General features: G+C 47.3%; 1 protein-coding gene across 1 annotated transcript in view; it reads right to left on the reverse strand.

Moving 5' to 3' along the window:
* Positions 1 to 3,122: 3,122 nt before the first annotated feature.
* LOC115117078 (LIM homeobox transcription factor 1-beta-like) overlaps positions 3,123 to 23,043 on the reverse strand; it is a 129,389-nt gene continuing 109,468 nt past the window's right edge. The window contains exons 3-8 of the mRNA XM_065017199.1: positions 13,716 to 13,948; positions 11,465 to 11,643; positions 10,916 to 10,993; positions 10,508 to 10,574; positions 4,534 to 4,698; positions 3,123 to 3,320 (exon numbers count right to left, since the gene is read on the reverse strand). Of these exons, the coding sequence (XP_064873271.1) occupies positions 3,163 to 3,320; positions 4,534 to 4,698; positions 10,508 to 10,574; positions 10,916 to 10,993; positions 11,465 to 11,643; positions 13,716 to 13,948 (880 nt within the window). The 3' untranslated portion in view covers positions 3,123 to 3,162. The remainder of the gene's footprint in view (positions 3,321 to 4,533; positions 4,699 to 10,507; positions 10,575 to 10,915; positions 10,994 to 11,464; positions 11,644 to 13,715; positions 13,949 to 23,043) is intronic.

Consider the following 23,043-nt stretch of genomic DNA (forward strand, 5'->3'; position numbering starts at 1 on the left):
ACTATTAGAGCCCTGTGGATCGATGATGAAGAGAACTATTAGAGCCCTCTGGATCGATGATGAAGAGAACTATTAGAGCCCTCTGGATCGATGATGAAGAGAACTATTAGAGCCCTCTGGATCGATGATGAAGAGAACTATTAGAGCCCTCTGGATCGATGATGAAGAGAACTATTAGAGCCCTCTGGATCGATGATGAATTGAACTATTAGAGCCCTCTGGATCGATGATGAATTGAAAATGTTTATGGTTCAAACAAATTATGCTATAAAAGGTGGCAAACGAGTCGGACTGCTCAGCTGAAAAAATACTAAAACAAGATAAATGACAAAAAACTATGGGACAAGATTTTGGAGCACCTTAAAACCTCTTTCAAAGTAAAGTTCCCTGATTAGAGGACCTGGTTTTGGTACCGGTTCTGACTGACACTTTCAGCTATAAATCAATCTGTGGAAACCATAGATCGAAATGGCTTGCATTGAACGGTGGGCCTGATTCTCCCAGACACAGGAGTGTGTCTCTTCTGCCTGTATGAAGCAAGATGTGAAATCTGACACCACTTGAAGCAAGATGTCCCTCCTCCCATTTAATTCGCTCTTCAGACTGTCCATCAACTCCTGGTAGAACCCTACTTCACAGCCACTAACAATGGCATATGTGTGGAATCCTTACATCGTAACAGGAAAGAGTGGTTTCATCGGTTTAGCACGTTCACAGATCGAATTTCATCTAGTAATCTAAAATATCTCAGAGATTTTAAACAAAACACTTTCTGTTTGTCATAGACTGATTAATATGAGATGAAAGGCGAGTTCCTAACGAGTTCAGGAAGCCAAGCTAGAGCTAACGGGGATCCTAATAAACTAAACCTAGCCTAGCCTTGCCTGGCCACAGAGGGCCTCAACACGAGGCCATGTCGTGGGTTAGTTTATGGTCCTCACGAGACCACCATTACAAAGTGAGTTTAATAAACAGCTGTCCTGACCTCTCGCCCCCTCCCCTCCCCTCGGGTTCCCTAGTGAGTGATCAAACGCTGCCGGTTCCCTGCCCACAGTTGGTCCGAGAGGGGCTTATGAGAAGACTCATCTTTTAGCGATCATTCTCTGTAGAGGCAGCTATTAGCCTGTCCTGATTATGCAAGGCCCCATGGGTACCATACCATGTCTGAGGGCCATAGTTTCTCTTAAAGCGTCTCAGGCTCTTATTGTCAGGGTTGACCTGGGTCAGAGATCCACCGTGGGGGAACAGAGCACCTTGTGCAACATACTGTCATTGATCTGTCATTGGTTATTAGCCCTCCAATGTTAGTGTTTGTTGGTTAATTACCTGAACTGAAAGATATGCTTCATTCTTTTTCTTCTTCTCTTCTTCCTTACAAGATATGGTGCAGAAACAATGTGTTGCCATCTTTCATATGAATGATTATAGAATAGACTGAATAGGCCTACATCTAATGGTCTTAAATTTCATTTAGGTTATGAATTTAAATGTGTTGTTCTCAGATCCAGTATGTCATTGAAAAATGTTCAAGAAGAATATTAAGGAAGACAAGAAATAGGAACTGGGGTTTTTCAGAGTTTATTTTGTAGTACCAACAAACTTTGGTAATTTAGCAAATTGTAGCAATAAAAATGCACTCTCGACAAGGTCTCAGTGAGCTTGTGACAAATAAATAGCACAGTGATACTAATTTACACAACAAAAATACTACTATAAATTTCATAATCAAAAGGACAGAAATGAATTATAACGCTTCTTCTTCTCACTACTTTACACTGGGATCTTTGTCTTTTTAAATAAAGCTTTTCCATTTTTGAAGTACCACTTAGCTTAGTTGTCCTTTAATAATAAATAGTCCATTTCAACATGCAAAACTGCTTTGTTTTTGAGAATGTTCCACATATACTATATACACTTAAATCAAAACAATTTTAAAAATCCAATCTGTCTTTCACAAACTCTCTTTAATATCACACATCCCAGAAGCTTAATGTATATTATCAAAATGATTTATGGTTGTTGTAGTGTTGATAAAGAAACATGATCAGCATATACCAACTTTGAACATCGTAATATACTCAATTTGGTGTTATACATAGTTTATTTTTTAATTTTTTTTTAAAGTCTATGCTTTTAGGAAAGGTTCACTTGGACACATGCTCAGAGAAGGTTCCTGTTGATAAAGCTTGGACACATGCTCAGAGAAGGTTCCTGTTGATAAAACTTGGACACACAGCTGAATGCCTATTGAGTCCTCTACTGGTTCACTGACTATTTCAAAATCAGTGACTTGGACAATAAACACATATACATCTTCCCCTTTTAGAATTCAGGTCAAACAAATATTTCCATTTCATTATATATACACAAATGTGGACTTAAATAAGTATTCTTCTGAGCATAGATGCAACGACATTATTATAATCATTTTTTTCACAAACATCTTGCAGAAATCACTCTAATACCATTCTTAACCATGTTGTAGTTTAAGGTCCCCCTGTTTCTCTAATACCATTCTTAACCATGTTGTAGTTTAAGGTCCCCCCTGTTTCTCTAATACCGTTCTTAACCATGTTGTAGTTTAAGGTCCCCCCTGTTTCTCTAATACCGTTCTTAACCATGTTGTAGTTTAAGGTCCCCCTGTTTCTCTAATACCGTTCTTAACCATGTTGTAGTTTAAGGTCCCCCCTGTTTCTCTAATACCGTTCTTAACCATGTTGTAGTTTAAGGTCCCCCTGTTTCTCCAATACCGTTCTTAACCATGTTGTAGTTTAAGGTCCCCCTGTTTCTCCAATACCGTTCTTAACCATGTTGTAGTTTAAGGTCCCCCCTGTTTCTCTAATACCGTTCTTAACCATGTTGTAGTTTAAGGTCCCCCCTGTTTCTCTAATACATGGGGAAAAGTGTCCAATTATGTCTTCATGTTTGTCCTTCTCTCCTAGTTCCTGGCTACAAGCCAATCAGTGGAGATTATTTTTGCGTGGTACCTTTCTGTTTTTCCCTTCAGTTATTTTCTTGAGGCAAAAGTTTGTTTTATGGCTGTACAGTTATGTACGGAGTATCCCCTCATCCGCACCCCTCCCTCCCTCCCTCCATCCCTCCCTCCCTCCCTCCATCCCTTCATCCCTCCATCCCCAACCCCCTTCGTTTCAGGGTTGACTTTCAGGAGGCAAAGTAAGAGCTCTGCATGGAGTAGAGACGGTCGATGGGGTTCCCCACCCGCACCTGCAGGGAGCCAATGTCGGACGCCGCCATGAAACAGTCGCTGAGGCTGGTGAGGGACGTGTCGCTGTCGATGTCGTGGAAAATGGAGTCATTTCCTGTTAGAGAAGAGAGACAGAAGCAAAGACAAACAGAGCTATGAGTGAGGTTATGTGAACTAGTTGCTCAAATAAACACGGGGGAGGGAGATGTTTACACAAAAAAACTAAACTGATAAAGAACACCCCTCCCCCCAAAAAAAAAAAAAAAAAACACAGTTAATGTTTGTGGTTTGGCCGTGGCAATAACTTTAAATCAGCTGGGATGAACGTTCACTGTTAATGGGGAATGTGTGGGCTGCAATATCTCTGATTGTACCTATTGCCACCTGAATCAAAGTGCTTCCAAAGCCTCAATAAAGATGGCACACAACAGAAAATAATGAGTGTTACGGGGACACTGTGGGAACACAACCAGAGACGGTGTGTTCTTTTCTTAGTTCATGGCAACCAGTGTTTAATTGCAGCGACGAGGAGTCTTCTCTCCTGGGTGTTGCTGGTGCTTTGGATCTAAATGACACCGTTACATCAGCACAGAGACAGCTTGATGGTCCATACATTTTTAATCAGACACACACATTATTGGTTATCCTTCGCAGCAATAAAACCAGTACATGTGTGTGTGTGTGTGTGTGTGTGTGTGTGTATGGGCGGGGGGGGGGGGGTCGTAAGGACCAAGGGTTTGGTGAAGGATGACATAATTTGGGTGAGTGTTAGGAGATGAGACAGTGGTGATGGTTTGGACAAAGCTGTAGCCTGAAGACCATCTGAAGACCATCGGCTCACAGAATACCAATTCACCAGACAGACAGGAATCTTGAGGCCAATTGTACAATATGCTACACACATATGCAACTACCTGATGTCAGGGCCGGGGGGGTTATCTCCCAGGGCAACAGGGTATTCAGCCACGCCATGTTATTCTTATGAGGTGAGCCTACATGATTCATAATGTGACCAAGCTAATTAGACCACTGTGTGTGTGGGGGGGTGTGTGGGGTGTGTGTGTGGGGGTGTGTGGGGGTGGGGGTGTGTGTGTGGGGGTGGGGGTGGGGGGGGTGTGTGTGGGGTGTGTGTGTGTGGGGGGTGTGTGTGGGGTGGGGGGTGGGTGTGGGGGGTGTGTGTGTGTGGGGGGGTGTGTGTGTGTGTGGGGGTGGGGGTGTGTGTGTGTGGGGGTGTGTGTGGGGGTGTGTGTGTGTGTGGGGGGTGTGTGTGTGTGGGAAGGGGGGGTGTACACTGTCTGTGTGACTTGACTCTGTACTGCTGTCCTCACCGTATGGGTTCATGTGGTCTCCGGGCATCTGTGGTGGGGTGAGTCCATGCTGGAAGGGGTCGGTGCCGTATCCGTTCTGCTCCATAGCCACTAGCTGCTGCTGCTGAGGGGGGCCCAGGGGGGTGTAGGAGCTCAGCAGGCCCTCCATCCGACCCGACATTACTTCTGGAGGGGACATAGACATACAGGTGAATATCTCTTCTGGAGGGAGGACAGAGACATACAGGTGAATATCTCTTCTGGAGGGGACAGAGACATACAGGTGAATATCTCTTCTGGAGGGGACAGAGACATACAGGTGAATATCTCTTCTGGAGGGAGGACAGAGACATACAGGTTAATATCTCTTCTGGGGGGAGGACAGAGACATACAGGTGAATATCTCTTCTGGGGGGAGGACAGAGACATACAGGTGAATATCTCTTCTGGAGGGAGGACAGAGACATACAGGTGAATATCTCTTCTGGAGGGAGGACAGAGACATACAGGTGAATATCTCTTCTGGAGGGGACGTAGACATACAGGTGAATATCTCTTCTGGAGGGAGGACAGAGACATACAGGTGAATATCTCTTCTGGAGGGAGGACAGAGACATACAGGTGAATATCTCTTCTGGAGGGGGCAGAGACATACAGGTGAATATCTCTTCTGGAGGGAGGACAGAGACATACAGGTGAATATCTCTTCTGGATGGGACAGAGACATACAGGTGAATATCTCTTCTGGAGGGGACAAAGACATACAGGTGAATATCTCTTCTGGAGGGGACAGAGACATACAGGTGAATATCTCTTCTGGAGGGGACAGAGACATACAGGTGAATATCTCTTCTGGGGGGAGGACAGAGACATACAGGTGAATATCTCTTCTGGAGGGAGGACAGAGACATACAGGTGAATATCTCTTCTGGAGGGAGGACAGAGACATACAGGTGAATATCTCTTCTGGAGGGGGCAGAGACATACAGGTGAATATCTCTTCTGGAGGGGACAAAGACATACAGGTGAATATCTCTTCTGGAGGGGACAGAGACATACAGGTGAATATCTCTTCTGGAGGGGACAGAGACATACAGGTGAATATCTCTTCTGGAGGGAGGACAGAGACATACAGGTGAATATCTCTTCTGGAGGGGACAGAGACATACAGGTGAATATCTCTTCTGGAGGGGACAGAGACATACAGGTGAATATCTCTTCTGGAGGGAGGACAGAGACATACAGGTTAATATCTCTTCTGGGGGGAGGACAGAGACATACAGGTGAATATCTCTTCTGGGGGGAGGACAGAGACATACAGGTGAATATCTCTTCTGGAGGGAGGACAGAGACATACAGGTGAATATCTCTTCTGGAGGGAGGACAGAGACATACAGGTGAATATCTCTTCTGGAGGGGACATAGACATACAGGTGAATATCTCTTCTGGAGGGAGGACAGATACATACAGGTGAATATCTCTTCTGGAGGGAGGACAGAGACATACAGGTGAATATCTCTTCTGGAGGGGGCAGAGACATACAGGTGAATATCTCTTCTGGAGGGAGGACAGAGACATACAGGTGAATATCTCTTCTGGAGGGGACAGAGACATACAGGTGAATATCTCTTCTGGAGGGGACAAAGACATACAGGTGAATATCTCTTCTGGAGGGGACAGAGACATACAGGTGAATATCTCTTCTGGAGGGGACAGAGACATACAGGTGAATATCTCTTCTGGGGGGAGGACAGAGACATACAGGTGAATATCTCTTCTGGAGGGAGGACAGAGACATACAGGTGAATATCTCTTCTGGAGGGAGGACAGAGACATACAGGTGAATATCTCTTCTGGAGGGGGCAGAGACATACAGGTGAATATCTCTTCTGGAGGGGACAAAGACATACAGGTGAATATCTCTTCTGGAGGGGACAGAGACATACAGGTGAATATCTCTTCTGGAGGGGACAGAGACATACAGGTGAATATCTCTTCTGGGGGGAGGACAGAGACATACAGGTGAATATCTCTTCTGGAGGGAGGACAGAGACATACAGGTGAATATCTCTTCTGGAGGGAGGACAGAGACATACAGGTGAATATCTCTTCTGGGGGGGACAGAGACATACAGGTGAATATCTCTTCTGGGGGGAGGACAGAGACATACAGGTGAATATCTCTTCTGGGGGGAGGACAGAGACATACAGGTGAATATCTCTTCTGGAGGGAGGACAGAGACATACAGGTGAATATCTCTTCTGGAGGTGACAGACATACAGGTGAATATCTCTTCTGGGGGGAGGACAGAGACATACAGGTGAATATCTCTTCTGGAGGTGACAGAGACATACAGGTGAATATCTCTTCTTGACCTATTCACCTGTTCTTACAACATGTTCTCCACTGATTTGATGTATTAGGATCCCAATGTAGACAGCTAGTCTTACTGGGGTCCGAAATATAACGAAAAATACATGACATGAAAAAAGATTTTAAGATTGATATACTTTCAAAAACACTAACATGTAGTGTGTGTGTGTGTGTGTGTGTGTACGCAGTTTCTAAAGTTTTCCGTTTTGATTTTTAAGTTCCTCAGTTCTCACTAAATGCTCTTAGTCATAACTTCAGCACGTATCTAAGTCCCAGATCTCATTTAGTTAACTACAGGGCTCATTTTAGTTAACTACACTGGGTGACTGAGGTGGTTATAAACCCTGGTTATTAGATCACATTATTGACATGGCAGCCCATTCGCAGACGCCGCTACTTGTGCTGAGCACTTATTACTCCGTCTCTCATATCCTGTCCTCAACAAAGCACCACAGCGATGGGGAGCCGAGCTGATCACACTTGATAACCCCTGGCTTTGATATGATTCTAATCAACACTATCACCCAAATGACCTCAGTTTTGCAGCCATCTTTAAACATGCAGCCTCATGCAGTCTCGTGCAGTCTAATGCAGTCTCATGCAGTCTAGTGCAGTCTCATGCAGTCTCGTGCAGTCTAATGTAGTCTCATGCAGTCTCATGCAGTCTAATGCAGTCTCGTGCAGTCTCATGCAGTCTAATGCAGTCTCGTGCAGTCTCATGCAGTCTCGTGCAGTCTAATGCAGTCTCGTGCAGTCTCGTGCAGTCTCACGCTGTCTCATGCAGTCTCATGCAGTCTCATGCAGTCTCAAGTGTGAGACAGTGTGTTGGTGTTATCAGTTCGGCTCCCGACTGCTACGGTGATTTATTATCAATATCAAAGGTGAAGGAATAGAAAGTCCAGAAATCCAGAATAGAAACAAAACATGACCACCGACTCAATATTAGGTCAAATATGGACTGAAAACACCTGGATGCTTCTGAACACTTAAGCGTCTACATTACTTAGCTTGTATTTGGGTGTTCGATACAATTTTTATCCTAAAGTGCAAATGTAAGAGTAGAGTTGTGTGTTATATACTGCGACACTATAGACATAGAATTAAGCAATAAGGCCCGAGGGGGATCTACCCGGTTTATAATTAAGCAATAAGGCCCGAGGGGGAACTACCCGGTTTATAATTAAGCAATAAGGCCCGAGGGGGAACTACCCGGTTTATAATTAAGCAATAAGGCCAGAGGGGGATCTACCCAGTTTATAATTAAGCAATAAGGCCCGAGGGGGAACTACCCGGTTTATAATTAACCAATAAGGCCCGAGGGGGAACTACCCGGTTTATAATTAACCAATAAGGACCGAGGAGGATCTACCCGGTTTATAATTAAGCAATAAGGCCCGAGGGGGAACTACCCGGTTTATAATTAAGCAATAAGGCCCGAGGAGGAACTACCCGGTTTATAATTAAGCAATAAGGCCCGAGGGGGAACTACCCGGTTTATAATTAAGCAATAAGGCCCGAGGAGGAACTACCCGGTTTATAATTAAGCAATAAGGCCCGAGGGGGAACTACCCGGTTTATAATTAAGCAATAAGGCCCGAGGGGGAACTACCCGGTTTATAATTAAGCAATAAGGCCTGAGGGGGAACTACCCGGTTTATAATACTCTATATATAATGCTACCCTTAATTCAAACAGTGAGTTGCTGTCACAAATCTGCTGGGTTGGGAGTTTGATACTGGGCAGCGACTTCACGCACGCACACACAAACCCATACACACGCCCAGTAATATACGCACACACAAACCCATACACACGCCCAGTAATATACGCACATACAAACCCATACACACGCCCAGTAATATCACAGTGGTGGAAACAGAAGATGTACGGGTCAGGACTCTGGGGGGATAGTGGTTAATAATAACACATCATTGGACTGAGGCCTGGCTTTGACCCCTGTCCTGTCTCATCCTGGTCAGGACCATTCACCACTGGAATGACCCCTGTCCTGTCTCACCCTGGTCAGGACCATTCACCACTGGAATGACCCCTGTCCTGTCTCACCCTGGTCAGGACCATTCACCACTGGAATGACCCCTGTCCTGTCTCACCCTGGTCAGGACCATTCACCACTGGAATGACCCCTGTCCTGTCTCACCCTGGTCAGGACCATTCACCACTGGAATGACCCCTGTCCTGTCTCATCCTGGTCAGGACCATTCACCACTGGAATGACCCCTGTCCTGTCTCATCCTGGTCAGGACCATTCACCACTGGAATGACCCCTGTCCTGTCTCATCCTGGTCAGGACCATTCACCACTGGAATGACCCCTGTCCTGTCTCACCCTGGTCAGGACCATTCACCACTGGAATGACCCCTGTCCTGTGATGACCCCTGTCATAAGGTATTCTAGGAGTATTCTAGAACCAGTGACGTCTCATCATAAGGTATTCTAGGAATATTCTAGAACCAGTGAAGTCTCATCATAAGGTATTCTAGGAGTATTCTAGAACCAGTGACGTCTCATCATAAGGTATTCTAGGAGTATTCTAGAACCAGTGAAGCCTCATCATAAGGTATTCTAGGAGTATTCTAGAACCAGTGAAGTCTCATCATTAGGTATTCTAGGAGTATTCTAGAACCAGTGTCGTCTCATCATAAGGTATTCTAGGAGTATTCTAGAACCAGTGAAGTCTCATAAGGTATTCTAGGAGTATTCTAGAACCAGTGACATCTCATCATAAGGTATTCTAGGAGTATTCTAGAACCAGTGAAGTCTCATAAGGTATTCTAGGAGTATTCTAGAACCAGTGACATCTCATCATAAGGTATTCTAGGAGTATTCTAGAACCAGTGAAGCCTCATCATAAGGTATTCTAGGAGTATTCTAGAACCAGTGACGTCTCATCATAAGGTATTCTAGGAGTATTCTAGAACCAGTGACATCTCATCATAAGGTATTCTAGGAGTATTCTAGAACCAGTGACATCTCATCATAAGTTATTCTAGGAGTATTCTAGAACCAGTGACATCTCATCATAAGGTATTCTAGGAGTATTCTAGAACCAGTGACATCTCATCATAAGGTATTCTAGGAGTATTCTAGAACCAGTGAAGTCTCATAAGGTATTCTAGGAGTATTCTAGAACCAGTGAAGCCTCATCATAAGGTATTCTAGGAGTATTCTAGAACCAGTGAAGTCTCATAAGGTATTCTAGGAGTATTCTAGAACCAGTGACATCTCATCATAAGGTATTCTAGGAGTATTTTAGAACCAGTGAAGTCTCATAAGGTATTCTAGGAGTATTCTAGAACCAGTGACATCTCATCATAAGGTATTCTAGGAGTATTCTAGAACCAGTGAAGTCTCATAAGGTATTCTAGGAGTATTCTAGAACCAGTGACATCTCATCATAAGGTATTCTAGGAGTATTCTAGAACCAGTGAAGCCTCATCATAATGCAGAAGACCTGCCCAGTTATTCCATCTCCTGTCCAAACCACACTCTCAGCCAGTTCACCTCTTGGGCACACACACATATGCAACCACACGTTCACGTGCACACACACTAAACACACAGACATACAGACACACAACACTCACAACTAGAGAAACCTACCTTGGCCTAGCCTTTGGGAGTTCTGCTGCTCGTGCTGTTGTTGCTGTCTCCGGGCTAGCTTCTTCATCTACAAATAAAACACAATGCTGGTTAATAACAGACGCAAAAGCTTGACCAACATGTATAGACAATATGGTTCATACTTCAGTGAATCTTAGGCTACATCCCAAATAGCACCCTTATTCCCTATATAGAGCACTACTTTTGACCAAAGCCCTTTGGGCCGTATAGTGCAACGTATAGAGAATAGCTAATGCCACATGGGACTGTGAATAGAGTAGCATTAAGGTGCCCTAAAACCCTGATCATTGCAAGTTGACTGTTGAAATGTTTATTTAAAGTGATTGTATTTTCCATCCTGTTTCATTTGGGGAGCAGCTTTTTAGACATCGTTCAGGTAGATCTCACCTTGGCTCTTTGGTTCTGGAACCACACTTGGACAACACGGACACTGAGGCCCGTCTCTGCCGCCAGTGTCTCTCTAACCTGGGGGGGAGAAGTCAAAACGGACACGTTTCATCCCCCTCTTGTAAAGCCTTCTTACAAAGGGAGTAAGAGGTGGTCGAAAGTATTTAAAATACATTATACTTTTGATAAAGTCGATAAAAGGGGGTTGTATGATAAGTGTCTGAATATAGTTGTTTAAATTCTTAATGACATTTTATTGAATATTTAATACACGAGTAGTAATATCTTAGTAGTATCTTCTAGAAGTGGTAGACACATTGTTATTTGGTAAGACACAACAATATAGTAGTAGGAACGGCCTAAATTCGGATGGGCTCTAAAGTTCATGGCTGTTTAAGACACAGTATTAAATTCAGTCCAATTTAATCTATTCCTGACCAAGATGGTTGCCATTATTGGAACATACTAGAGCTACGCAGGTCTATGACATCATCTCCTCTTGTGAGTGATAGGATCTGTATCTGTTTCGTCAGACTGTAAGATGGTTACCTTCCGGCAGGGTTTGGAGGACACCTCGAAGGACGCCTTGAAGGCTCTCCTCTGCTGTGTGGTCAGGATGGTGCGTGGCCGTTTGGGACGGCGAGGGTCTTTCCCGTCGTCACTGCCCTTCCCCTGGCCCCCAGAGCCCTTCTCAGGCTTCCCGTCCAGCTCCTCAGCTTCACTCTTCTCTGCAAAAGGAAATTACAACCCAAAAAGCATCGTCATTGAAACATTGTTGAACAGGTTTTCTAAACGCAACACAAATGACAACTAACCCTTGACGACTACATCCAGCAGCAGGATTTTTATTGAAAATAAATGTGCAGAGGATACTGTTATATAACCGTAAATGGAAATAATCAATATCGATATATACACTGCATTGATAGGCATGGGAGAGCTTGTCTGCAGTTGTTTGGTGATTTAACAGCATCGGTGGGTCCCCCGCGGGACGGTTGAGCTAACGTAGGCTAATGCGATTAGCAAGAGGTTGTAAGTAACTAGAACATTTCCCAGTACATAGACATATCTGATATTGGCCGAAAGCTTAAATTCTTGTTAATCTAACTTCACTGTCCAATTTACAGTAGCTATTACAGTGAAATAATACCATGCTAGTGTTTGAAGAGGGTGCACAGTTATGAAGTTGAAAAGTTATTAATAAACCAATTAGGCACCTTTGGGCAGTCTTGATACAACATTTTGAACAGAAATGCAATGGTTCATTGGATCAGTCTAACACTTTGCACATACACTGCTGACATCTAGTGGCCAAAATCTAAATTGTGCCTATGCTGGAATAATACATGATGGCCTTTCTCTTGCATTTCAAAGATGATGGTACAAAAAAACAACGCATGGTTTCTTCTTTGTATTATCTTTTACCAGATCTAATGTGTTAAATTCTCCTACATTCATTCTCTACTACATTCATTTAAAATAGGGAGAAGGGGTGGATCCTTTAAGAGGTTTTAGGTCTTGCCTTAAGACTTTTTTGTTGTTGTTGTTTTTAAATTTTTATTTTACCCCTTTTTCTTCCCAATTTCGTGGTCTCCAATTGTTTTTAGTAGCTACTATCTTGTCTCATCGCTACATCTCCCGTACGGGCTCGGGAGAGACGAAGGTTGAAAGTCATGCGTCCTCCGATACACAACCCGACCAAGCCGCACTGCTTCTTAACACAGCGCGCATCCAACCCGGAAGCCAGCAGCACCAATGTGTCGTCTTTGACCTTTCTCCACTGTTTCAAATGACCTGTATCCACACTAAAGTACATAATGGAAGATCATTGTTACATCTATTCAATGGAACCCGCCTTCATTATTTCCAGGACTTTCTTACTGTTATTAGTTATCTTTCAACTTCTTCCATTTAGCCAAATGTTTGACTCCGATCATGTATTTAATATCAATGATCTTTAAAAAATTGTTCATTAAACACATTCATAATACGTTAAATGAAGCTCCCCGGGGTTTAATGACCCCTGTCTGGTTTAATGACCCCTGTCTGGTTTAATGACCCCTGTCTGGTTTAATGACCCCTGTCTGGTTTAATGACCCCTGTCTGGTTTAATAACCCCTGTCTGGTTTAATGACCCCTGTCTGGTTTAATGACCCCTGTCTGGTTTAATAACCCCTGTCTGGTTTAATGACCCCTGTTTGGTTTAATAACCCCTGTCTGGTTTAATGACCCCTGTCTGGTTTAATAACCCCTGTCTGGTTTGAATGACCCCTGTCTGGTTTGAATGACCCCTGTCTGGTTTGAATGACCCCTGTCTGGTTTAATGACCCCTGTCTGGTTTTAATGACCCCTGTCTGGTTTTAATGACCCCTGTCTGGTTCGAATGACCCCTGTCTGGTTTGAATGACCCCTGTCTGGTTTGAATGACCCCTGTCTGGTTTGAATGACTCCTGTCTGGTTTGAATGACCCCTGTCTGTGTCCCAAAAGGCTCCTCATTTCCAATATAGTGCACTACTATTGGCCTGGTGCCCATCTCTTCAACAGTTCCCATACAGTAGTTGAAGTCCTGGGATTGATGTCATCATCACTGTATTAAAATCAGAAAAGATAGTCTGTAAGGATACTGTGCAGAAAATGTGTGGTGGTATCTAAAGAATAAAGTGCTACTAACTGGTTTGGCAAGCTGCATCATTATTTGGAAAAGGAAGAACCAGAGGAACAGATAGGAGAAGCCCGCACATCTGTGGAACAGGGCACAGCGCGCCACTGAGGAAACTTAAGGAGAGTTGTACTTTTTACCTGAATCTGAGGCATCAGGGCTCATGGAGCTGAGCAGTTCCTTCTCCCTCTCGTAGTCGCTCTTGCAGAGCAGCTGGCCCTCCTTGAGGACAAACTCGTCTCCTTTGCACAGCTGCCTGTCGCACACGCAGCAGCAGAAACAGCCCAGGTGGTACACACACTCCAGGGCACGCATCACAAACTCAGTAGGAGCTATATTCTCCAGGCAACCACTGCACTTGGTGGCAAACAGCCTGGGGAGACAAGAGTAGGGGAAAGCATAGGTGATGAGACCAGAGTTGGAACAGATTGTTGGAGTAGTCTTGAATTATTTGTGACGACCAATGGTTGTAACAACTGCAGATATATTGTTCTTAGCAGTACAGTTATTACTACTATTTACTGCATGTAGTATAATGTCAATCATAAATGTTAGTTTTTATACTCCCGTAGGCTCTAAAATAACAATTTAACTGAATTTGAACTAAATGAGCCAAACAAACATTGGACTAGTGGCAAAAAATAAATAAAAATGTTTTGTTAATTCCCCATGTAACATTCTGTTTGCTATATGTGACAGAGTAGGACTGGGTTATGCTTGGCTAGCAGGCTACCCACTGCGACCCCTTAGCCTTTTGACACCCACTCAACTGTAAAAGCACAGCCGAACGCCCCCCCACTATGCTGCTGCCTACCCATCAGGCCTTGTTGCGATGCAAATGTATCATCTCGAAACATTTAACACTGCTTCCCCCTAAACACTGCCCCACCCCCGCGTGCGCGATGCTCCGCTTGAGCCCGACCGTGGGCATTAGCGGTTGGGAAAGGAGGAGGGCCTTCACGTGGGGGTGTGGGGGGGGGGGGGGGGGTGTTTAGGGGGAAGCAGTGTTAAATGTTTCGAGATGATACATTTGCATCGCAACAAGGCCTGATGGGTAGGCAGCAGCAGCAGCAGCATGGTACTATGACTTTTCATCCATCCAACAAAAAAGTTAAACAGGGATAAAATGTTCCCATGTGCAAAACATTTGATCAGACAGTTATAAATATAGCCTGAACTGTGGCACATTGGATCCCACTTCTGACACCAATTTGACAAATACAATATAAGGGTAAGTGGTCCTCCTGTTTCCCATAGTCAATCCACCACCCGATAGCATGTCTGATACTACTAAATCTACATTTAATGTAATGACATTTTATTAATTTAGCTAGGATAGTCCACTCAGTAACAATTGCCAGAGTCCAAACATCTACAGAACATTCTGTTACCAGCCACCTCTCCCACAGGCAGCTGCTGATACCAGCCACCTCTCCCACAGGCAGCTGCTGTTCCATGCTGTCCCGAGTCCCAAACCAATTATCCTGCTTCATGAATATTACAGGCAGGTGCCCCAGCGAGGCCGGGGTGGGACAGAGCTGAGGGTGGATGCCCCATGGTGTGTGTGGATTACAACCGGCTCTGACGTCTGCCTCATGGCGACTCCTTCGTATGATAATGACCCGCAGAGACTTTGTTTAATAACGTGATCAGCATCTGTAATATCACAGCACCTCAGGGCTGATGAGGACAATAAGGGTTTGAGAGAGAGAGAGAGGAGGTTGGAAAGAAGGGCTGATGAGGACACTAAGGGTTTGAGAGAGAGAGAGAGAGAGAGGAGGTTGGAAAGAAGGGCTGATGAGGACACTAAGGGTTTGAGAGAGAGGGGGGGAGGTTGGAAAGAAGGGCTGATGAGGACACTAAGGGTTTGAGAGAGAGAGAGGGTGGGGAGGTTGGAGAGAGAGGGCGGGGAGGTTGGAGAGAAGGGCTGATGAGGACACTAAGGGTTTGAGAGAGAGAGAGAGGAGGCTGGAAAGAAGGGCTGATGAGGACACTAAGGGTTTGAGAGAGAGAGAGAGGAGGTTGGAAAGAAGGGCTGATGAGGACACTAAGGGTTTGAGAGAGAGAGAGAGGAGGTTGGAAAGAAGGGCTGATGAGGACACTAAGGGTTTGAGAGAGAGGGGGGAGGTTGGAAAGAAGGGCTGATGAGGACACTAAGGGTTTGAGAGAGAGGGGGAGGTTGGAAAGAAGGGCTGATGAGGACACTAAGGGTTTGAGAGAGAGAGGGTGGGGAGGTTGAGAGAGAGGGCGGGAGGTTGGAGAGAAGGGCTGATGAGGACACTAAGGGTTTGAGAGAGAGAGAGAGAGGAGGTTGGAAAGAAGGGCTGATGAGGACACTAAGGGTTTGAGAGAGAGAGAGAGGAGGTTGGAAAGAAGGGCTGATGAGGACACTAAGGGTTTGAGAGAGAGAGAGAGGAGGTTGGAAAGAAGGGCTGATGAGGACACTAAGGGTTTGAGAGAGAGAGAGAGGAGGTTGGAAAGAAGGGCTGATGAGGACACTAAGGGTTTGAGAGAGAGAGAGGGAGGTTGGAAAGAAGGGATGATGAGGACACTAAGGGTTTGAGAGAGAGAGAGGGAGGTTGGAAAGAAGGGCTGATGAGGACACTAAGGGTTTGAGAGAGAGAGAGGGTGGGGAGGTTGGAGAGAGAGGGCGGGGAGGTTGGAGAGAAGGGCTGATAAGGACACTAAGGGTTTGAGAGAGAGAGAGAGGAGGTTGGAAAGAAGGGCTGATGAGGACACTAAGGGTTTGAGAGAGAGAGAGAGGAGGTTGGAAAGAAGGGCTGATGAGGACACTAAGGGTTTGAGAGAGAGAGAGGGCTGGGAGGCTGGAAAGAAGGGCTGATGAGGACACTAAGGGTTTGAGAGAGAGAGGGCTGGGAGGCTGGAAAGAAGGGCTGATGAGTACACTAAGGGTTTGAGAGAGAGAGAGGGCTGGGAGGCTGGAAAGAAGGGCTGATGAGGACACTAAGGGTTTGAGAGAGAGAGAGGGCTGGGAGGCTGGAAAGAAGGGCTGATGAGGACACTAAGGGTTTGAGAGAGAGAGGGCTGGGAGGCTGGAAAGAAGGGCTGATGAGGACACTAAGGGTTTGAGAGAGAGAGAGAGGAGGTTGGAAAGAAGGGCTGATGAGTACACTAAGGGTTTGAGAGAGAGAGAGGGCTGGGAGGCTGGAAAGAAGGGCTGATGAGGACACTAAGGGTTTGAGAGAGAGAGAGGGCTGGGAGGCTGGAAAGAAGGGCTGATGAGGACACTAAGGGTTTGAGAGAGAGAGAGAGGAGGTTGGAAAGAAGGGCTGATGAGTACACTAAGGGTTTGAGAGAGAGGGAGAGGAGGTTGGAAAGAAGGGCTGATGAGTACACTAAGGGTTTGAGAGAGAGAGAGGGGAGGTTGGAAAGAAGGGCTGATGAGTACACTAAGGGTTTGAGAGAGAGAGAGGGCTGGGAGGCTGGAAAGAAGGGCTGATGAGGACACTAAGGGTTTGAGAGAGAGAGAGGGCTGGGAGGCTGGAAAGAAGGGCTGATGAGGACACTAAGGGTTTGAGAGAGAGAGAGGGCTGGGAGGCTGGAAAGAAGGGCTGATGAGTACACTAAGGGTTTGAGAGAGAGAGAGGGCTGGGAGGCTGGAAAGAAGGGCTGATGAGGACACTAAGGGTTTGAGAGAGAGAGAGAGGAGGTTGGAAAGAAGGGCTGATGAGTACACTAAGGGTTTGAGAGAGAGAGAGAGGAGGTTGGAAAGAAGGGCTGATGAGTACACTAAGGGTTTGAGAGAGAGAGAGGGCGGGGAGGTTGGAAAGAAGGGCTGATGAGTACACTAAGGGTTTGAGAGAGAGAGAGGATGGGGAGGTTGGAGAGAGAGGGCGGGGGAGGTTGGAGAGAAGGGCTGATGAGTACACTAAGGGTTTGAGAGAGAGAGAGGAGGTTGGAAAGAAGGGCTGATGAGTACACTAAGGGTTTGAGAGAGGGGGAGGTTGGAAAGAAGGGCTGATGAGGACACTAAGGGTTTGAGAGAGAGAGAGGGCGGGGAGGATGGAAAGAAGGGCTGATGAGGACACTAAGGGTTTGAGAGAGAGAGGGGGAGGTTGGAAAGAAGGGCTGATGAGTACACTAAGGGTTTGAGAGAGAGAGAGGAGGTTGGAAAGAAGGGCTGATGAGGACACTAAGGGTTTGAGAGAGAGAGGGCGGGGAGGTTGGAGAGAGAGGGTGGGGAGGTTGGAAAGAAGGGCTGATGAGTACACTAAGGGTTTGAGAGAGAGAGGGTGGGGAGGTTGGAGAGAGAGGGCGGGAGGTTGGAGAGAAGGGCTGATGAGTACACTAAGGGTTTGAGAGAGAGAGAGGAGGTTGGAAAGAAGGGCTGATGAGTACACTAAGGGTTTGAGAGAGAGAGAGGGCGGGGAGGTTGGAAAGAAGGGCTGATGAGTACACTAAGGGTTTGAGAGAGAGAGGGGGAGGTTGGAAAGAAGGGCTGATGAGGACACTAAGGGTTTGAGAGAGAGAGAGGGCAGGGAGGTTGGAAAGAAGGGCTGATGAGTACACTAAGGGTTTGAGAGAGAGAGAGGGCGGGGAGGTTGGAAAGAAGGGCTGATGAGTACACTAAGGGTTTGAGAGAGAGAGAGAGAGAGAGGAGGGAGGTTGGAAAGAAGGGCTGATGAGTACACTAAGGGTTTGAGAGAGAGAGAGAGAGGAGGTTGAAAAGAAGGGCTGATGAGTACACTAAGGGTTTGAGAGAGAGAGAGAGAGGAGGGAGGTTGGAAAGAAGGGCTGATGAAGACACTACGGGTTTGAGAGAGAGAGAGGGGAGGCTGGAAAGAAGGGCTGATGAGGACACTAAGGGTTTGAGAGAGAGAGAGGGCGGGGAGGCTGGAAAGAAGGGCTGTGAGAGAGAGAGAGGGCGGGGAGGCTGGAAAGAAGGGCTGATGAGTACACTAAGGGTTTGAGAGAGAGAGAGGGGAGGCTGGAAAGAAGGGCTGATGAGGACACTAAGGGTTTGAGAGAGAGAGAGGGCGGGGAGGTTGGAGAGAGAGGGCGGCGAGGTTGGAAAGAAGGGCTGATGAGTACACTAAGGGTTTGAGAGAGAGAGAGGGTGGGGAGGTTGGAGAGAGAGGGCGGGGAGATTGGAGAGAAGGGCTGATGAGTACACTAAGGGTTTGAGAGAGAGAGAGAGGAGGTTGGAAAGAAGGGCTGATGAGTACACTAAGGGTTTGAGAGAGAGAGAGGGCAGGGAGGTTGGAAAGAAGGGCTGATGAGTACACTAAGGGTTTGAGAGAGAGAGGGGGAGGTTGGAAAGAAGGGCTGATGAGGACACTAAGGGTTTGAGAGAGAGAGAGGGCAGGGAGGTTGGAAAGAAGGGCTGATGAGTACACTAAGGGTTTGAGAGAGAGAGAGGGCGGGGAGGTTGGAAAGAAGGGCTGATGAGTACACTAAGGGTTTGAGAGAGAGAGAGAGAGGAGGGAGGTTGGAAAGAAGGGCTGATGAAGACACTAAGGGTTTGAGAGAGAGAGAGGGGAGGCTGGAAAGAAGGGCTGATGAGGACACTAAGGGTTTGAGAGAGAGAGAGGGCGGGGAGGCTGGAAAGAAGGGCTGTGAGAGAGAGAGAGGGCCGGGAGGCTGGAAAGAAGGGCTGATGAGTACACTAAGGGTTTGAGAGAGAGAGAGGGGAGGCTGGAAAGAAGGGCTGATGAGTACACTAAGGGTTTGAGAGAGAGAGAGGGGAGGCTGGAAAGAAGGGCTGATGAGTACTCTAAGGGTTTGAGAGAGAGAGAGAGGGGAGGCTGGAAAGAAGGGCTGATGAGGACACTAAGGGTTTGAGAGAGAGAGAGGGCGGGGAGGTTGGAAAGAAGGGCTGATGAGGACACTAAGGGTTTGAGAGAGAGAGGGGAGGCTGGAAAGAAGGGCTGATGAGGACACTAAGGGTTTGAGAGAGAGAGAGGGGAGGCTGGAAAGAAGGGCTGATGAGGACACTAAGGGTTTGAGAGAGAGAGAGAGGGGAGGCTGGAAAGAAGGGCTGATGAGGACACTAAGGGTTTGAGAGAGAGAGAGAGGGAGGCTGGAAAGAAGGGCTGATGAGGACACTAAGGGTTTGAGAGAGAGAGAGGGGAGGCTGGAAAGAAGGGCTGATGAGGACACTAAGGGTTTGAGAGAGAGAGAGAGGGCTGGGAGGCTGGAAAGAAGGGCTGATGAGGACACTTAGGGTTTGAGAGAGAGAGAGGGCTGGGAGGCTGGAAAGAAGGGCTGATGAGGACACTAAGGGTTTGAGAGAGAGAGAGAGGAGGTTGGAAAGAAGGGCTGATGAGTACACTAAGGGTTTGAGAGAGAGGGAGAGGAGGTTGGAAAGAAGGGCTGATGAGTACACTAAGGGTTTGAGAGAGAGAGAGGGGAGGCTGGAAAGAAGGGCTGATGAGGACACTAAGGGTTTGAGAGAGAGAGAGAGGGCTGGGAGGCTGGAAAGAAGGGCTGATGAGGACACTTAGGGTTTGAGAGAGAGAGAGAGAGAGAGGAGGGAGGTTGGAAAGAAGGGCTGATGAGTACACTAAGGGTTTGAGAGAGAGAGAGAGAGGAGGGAGGTTGGAAAGAAGGGCTGATGAAGACACTAAGGGTTTGAGAGAGAGAGAGGGGAGGCTGGAAAGAAGGGCTGATGAGGACACTAAGGGTTTGAGAGAGAGAGAGGGCGGGGAGGCTGGAAAGAAGGGCTGTGAGAGAGAGAGAGGGCGGGGAGGCTGGAAAGAAGGGCTGATGAGTACACTAAGGGTTTGAGAGAGAGAGAGGGGAGGCTGGAAAGAAGGGCTGATGAGTACACTAAGGGTTTGAGAGAGAGAGAGGGGAGGCTGGAAAGAAGGGCTGATGAGTACTCTAAGGGTTTGAGAGAGAGAGAGAGGGGAGGCTGGAAAGAAGGGCTGATGAGGACACTAAGGGTTTGAGAGAGAGAGAGGGCGGGGAGGTTGGAGAGAGAGGGCGGCGAGGTTGGAAAGAAGGGCTGATGAGTACACTAAGGGTTTGAGAGAGAGAGAGGGTGGGGAGGTTGGAGAGAGAGGGCGGGGAGATTGGAGAGAAGGGCTGATGAGTACACTAAGGGTTTGAGAGAGAGAGAGAGAGGGCTGGGAGGCTGGAAAGAAGGGCTGATGAGGACACTAAGGGTTTGAGAGAGAGAGAGGGCTGGGAGGATGGAAAGAAGGGCTGATGAGTACACTAAGGGTTTGAGAGAGAGAGAGGGCTGGGAGGCTGGAAAGAAGGGCTGATGAGGACACTAAGGGTTTGAGAGAGAGAGAGAGAGAGGAGGTTGGAAAGAAGGGCTGATGAGTACACTAAGGGTTTGAGAGAGAGAGAGAGGAGGTTGGAAAGAAGGGCTGATGAGTACACTAAGGGTTTGAGAGAGAGAGAGGGCGGGGAGGTTGGAAAGAAGGGCTGATGAGTACACTAAGGGTTTGAGAGAGAGAGAGGATGGGGAGGTTGGAGAGAGAGGGCGGGGAGGTTGGAGAGAAGGGCTGATGAGTACACTAAGGGTTTGAGAGAGAGAGAGAGGAGGTTGGAAAGAAGGGCTGATGAGTACACTAAGGGTTTGAGAGAGGGGGGGAGGTTGGAAAGAAGGGCTGATGAGGACACTAAGGGTTTGAGAGAGAGAGAGGGCGGGGAGGATGGAAAGAAGGGCTGATGAGGACACTAAGGGTTTGAGAGAGAGAGGGGGAGGTTGGAAAGAAGGGCTGATGAGTACACTAAGGGTTTGAGAGAGAGAGAGGAGGTTGGAAAGAAGGGCTGATGAGGACACTAAGGGTTTGAGAGAGAGAGAGGGCGGGGAGGTTGGAGAGAGAGGGTGGGGAGGTTGGAAAGAAGGGCTGATGAGTACACTAAGGGTTTGAGAGAGAGAGAGGGTGGGGAGGTTGGAGAGAGAGGGCGGGGAGGTTGGAGAGAAGGGCTGATGAGTACACTAAGGGTTTGAGAGAGAGAGAGAGGAGGTTGGAAAGAAGGGCTGATGAGTACACTAAGGGTTTGAGAGAGAGAGAGGGGGGAGGTTGGAAAGAAGGGCTGATGAGTACACTAAGGGTTTGAGAGAGAGGGGGAGGTTGGAAAGAAGGGCTGATGAGGACACTAAGGGTTTGAGAGAGAGAGAGGGCAGGGAGGTTGGAAAGAAGGGCTGATGAGTACACTAAGGGTTTGAGAGAGAGAGAGGGCGGGGAGGTTGGAAAGAAGGGCTGATGAGTACACTAAGGGTTTGAGAGAGAGAGAGAGAGGAGGGAGGTTGGAAAGAAGGGCTGATGAGTACACTAAGGGTTTGAGAGAGAGAGAGAGGAGGTTGGAAAAAGGGGCTGATGAGTACACTAAGGGTTTGAGAGAGAGAGAGAGGAGGGAGGTTGGAAGAAGGGCTGATGAAGACACTACGGGTTTGAGAGAGAGAGAGAGGGGAGGCTGGAAAGAAGGGCTGATGAGGACACTAAGGGTTTGAGAGAGAGAGGGCGGGGAGGCTGGAAAGAAGGGCTGTGAGAGAGAGAGGGCGGGGAGGCTGGAAAGAAGGGCTGATGAGTACACTAAGGGTTTGAGAGAGAGAGAGGAGGCTGGAAAGAAGGGCTGATGAGGACACTAAGGGTTTGAGAGAGAGAGAGGGGGAGGTTGGAGAGAGAGGGCGGGAGGTTGGAAAGAAGGGCTGATGAGTACACTAAGGGTTTGAGAGAGAGAGAGAGGGTGGGGAGGTTGGAGAGAGAGGGGGCGGGAGATTGGAGAGAAGGGCTGATGAGTACACTAAGGGTTTGAGAGAGAGAGAGAGGAGGTTGGAAAGAAGGGCTGATGAGTACACTAAGGGTTTGAGAGAGAGAGAGGGCGGGGAGGTTGGAAAGAAGGGCTGATGAGTACACTAAGGGTTTGAGAGAGAGAGGGGGAGGTTGGAAAGAAGGGCTGATGAGGACACTAAGGGTTTGAGAGAGAGAGAGGGCAGGGAGGTTGGAAAGAAGGGCTGATGAGTACACTAAGGGTTTGAGAGAGAGAGAGGGCGGGGAGGTTGGAAAGAAGGGCTGATGAGTACACTAAGGGTTTGAGAGAGAGAGAGAGAGAGGGGGGAGGTTGGAAAGAAGGGCTGATGAGTACACTAAGGGTTTGAGAGAGAGAGAGAGAGGAGGGAGGTTGGAAAGAAGGGCTGATGAAGACACTAAGGGTTTGAGAGAGAGAGAGGGGAGGCTGGAAAGAAGGGCTGATGAGGACACTAAGGGTTTGAGAGAGAGAGAGGGCGGGGAGGCTGGAAAGAAGGGCTGTGAGAGAGAGAGAGAGGCGGGAGGCTGGGACACTAAAAGAAGGGCTGAAAGAGTACACTAAGGGTTTGAGAGAGAGAGGAGAGGCTGGAAAGAAGGGCTGATGAGTACTCTAAGGGTTTGAGAGAGAGAGAGAGGGAGGCTGGAAAGAAGGGCTGATGAGGACACTAAGGGTTTGAGAGAGAGAGGGGGGGAGGTTGGAAAGAAGGGCTGATGAGGACACTAAGGGTTTGAGAGAGAG

The sequence above is a fragment of the Oncorhynchus nerka genome, linkage group LG4 (genome assembly GCF_034236695.1).
Source record: "Oncorhynchus nerka isolate Pitt River linkage group LG4, Oner_Uvic_2.0, whole genome shotgun sequence".
Classification (NCBI taxonomy): domain Eukaryota; kingdom Metazoa; phylum Chordata; class Actinopteri; order Salmoniformes; family Salmonidae; genus Oncorhynchus; species Oncorhynchus nerka.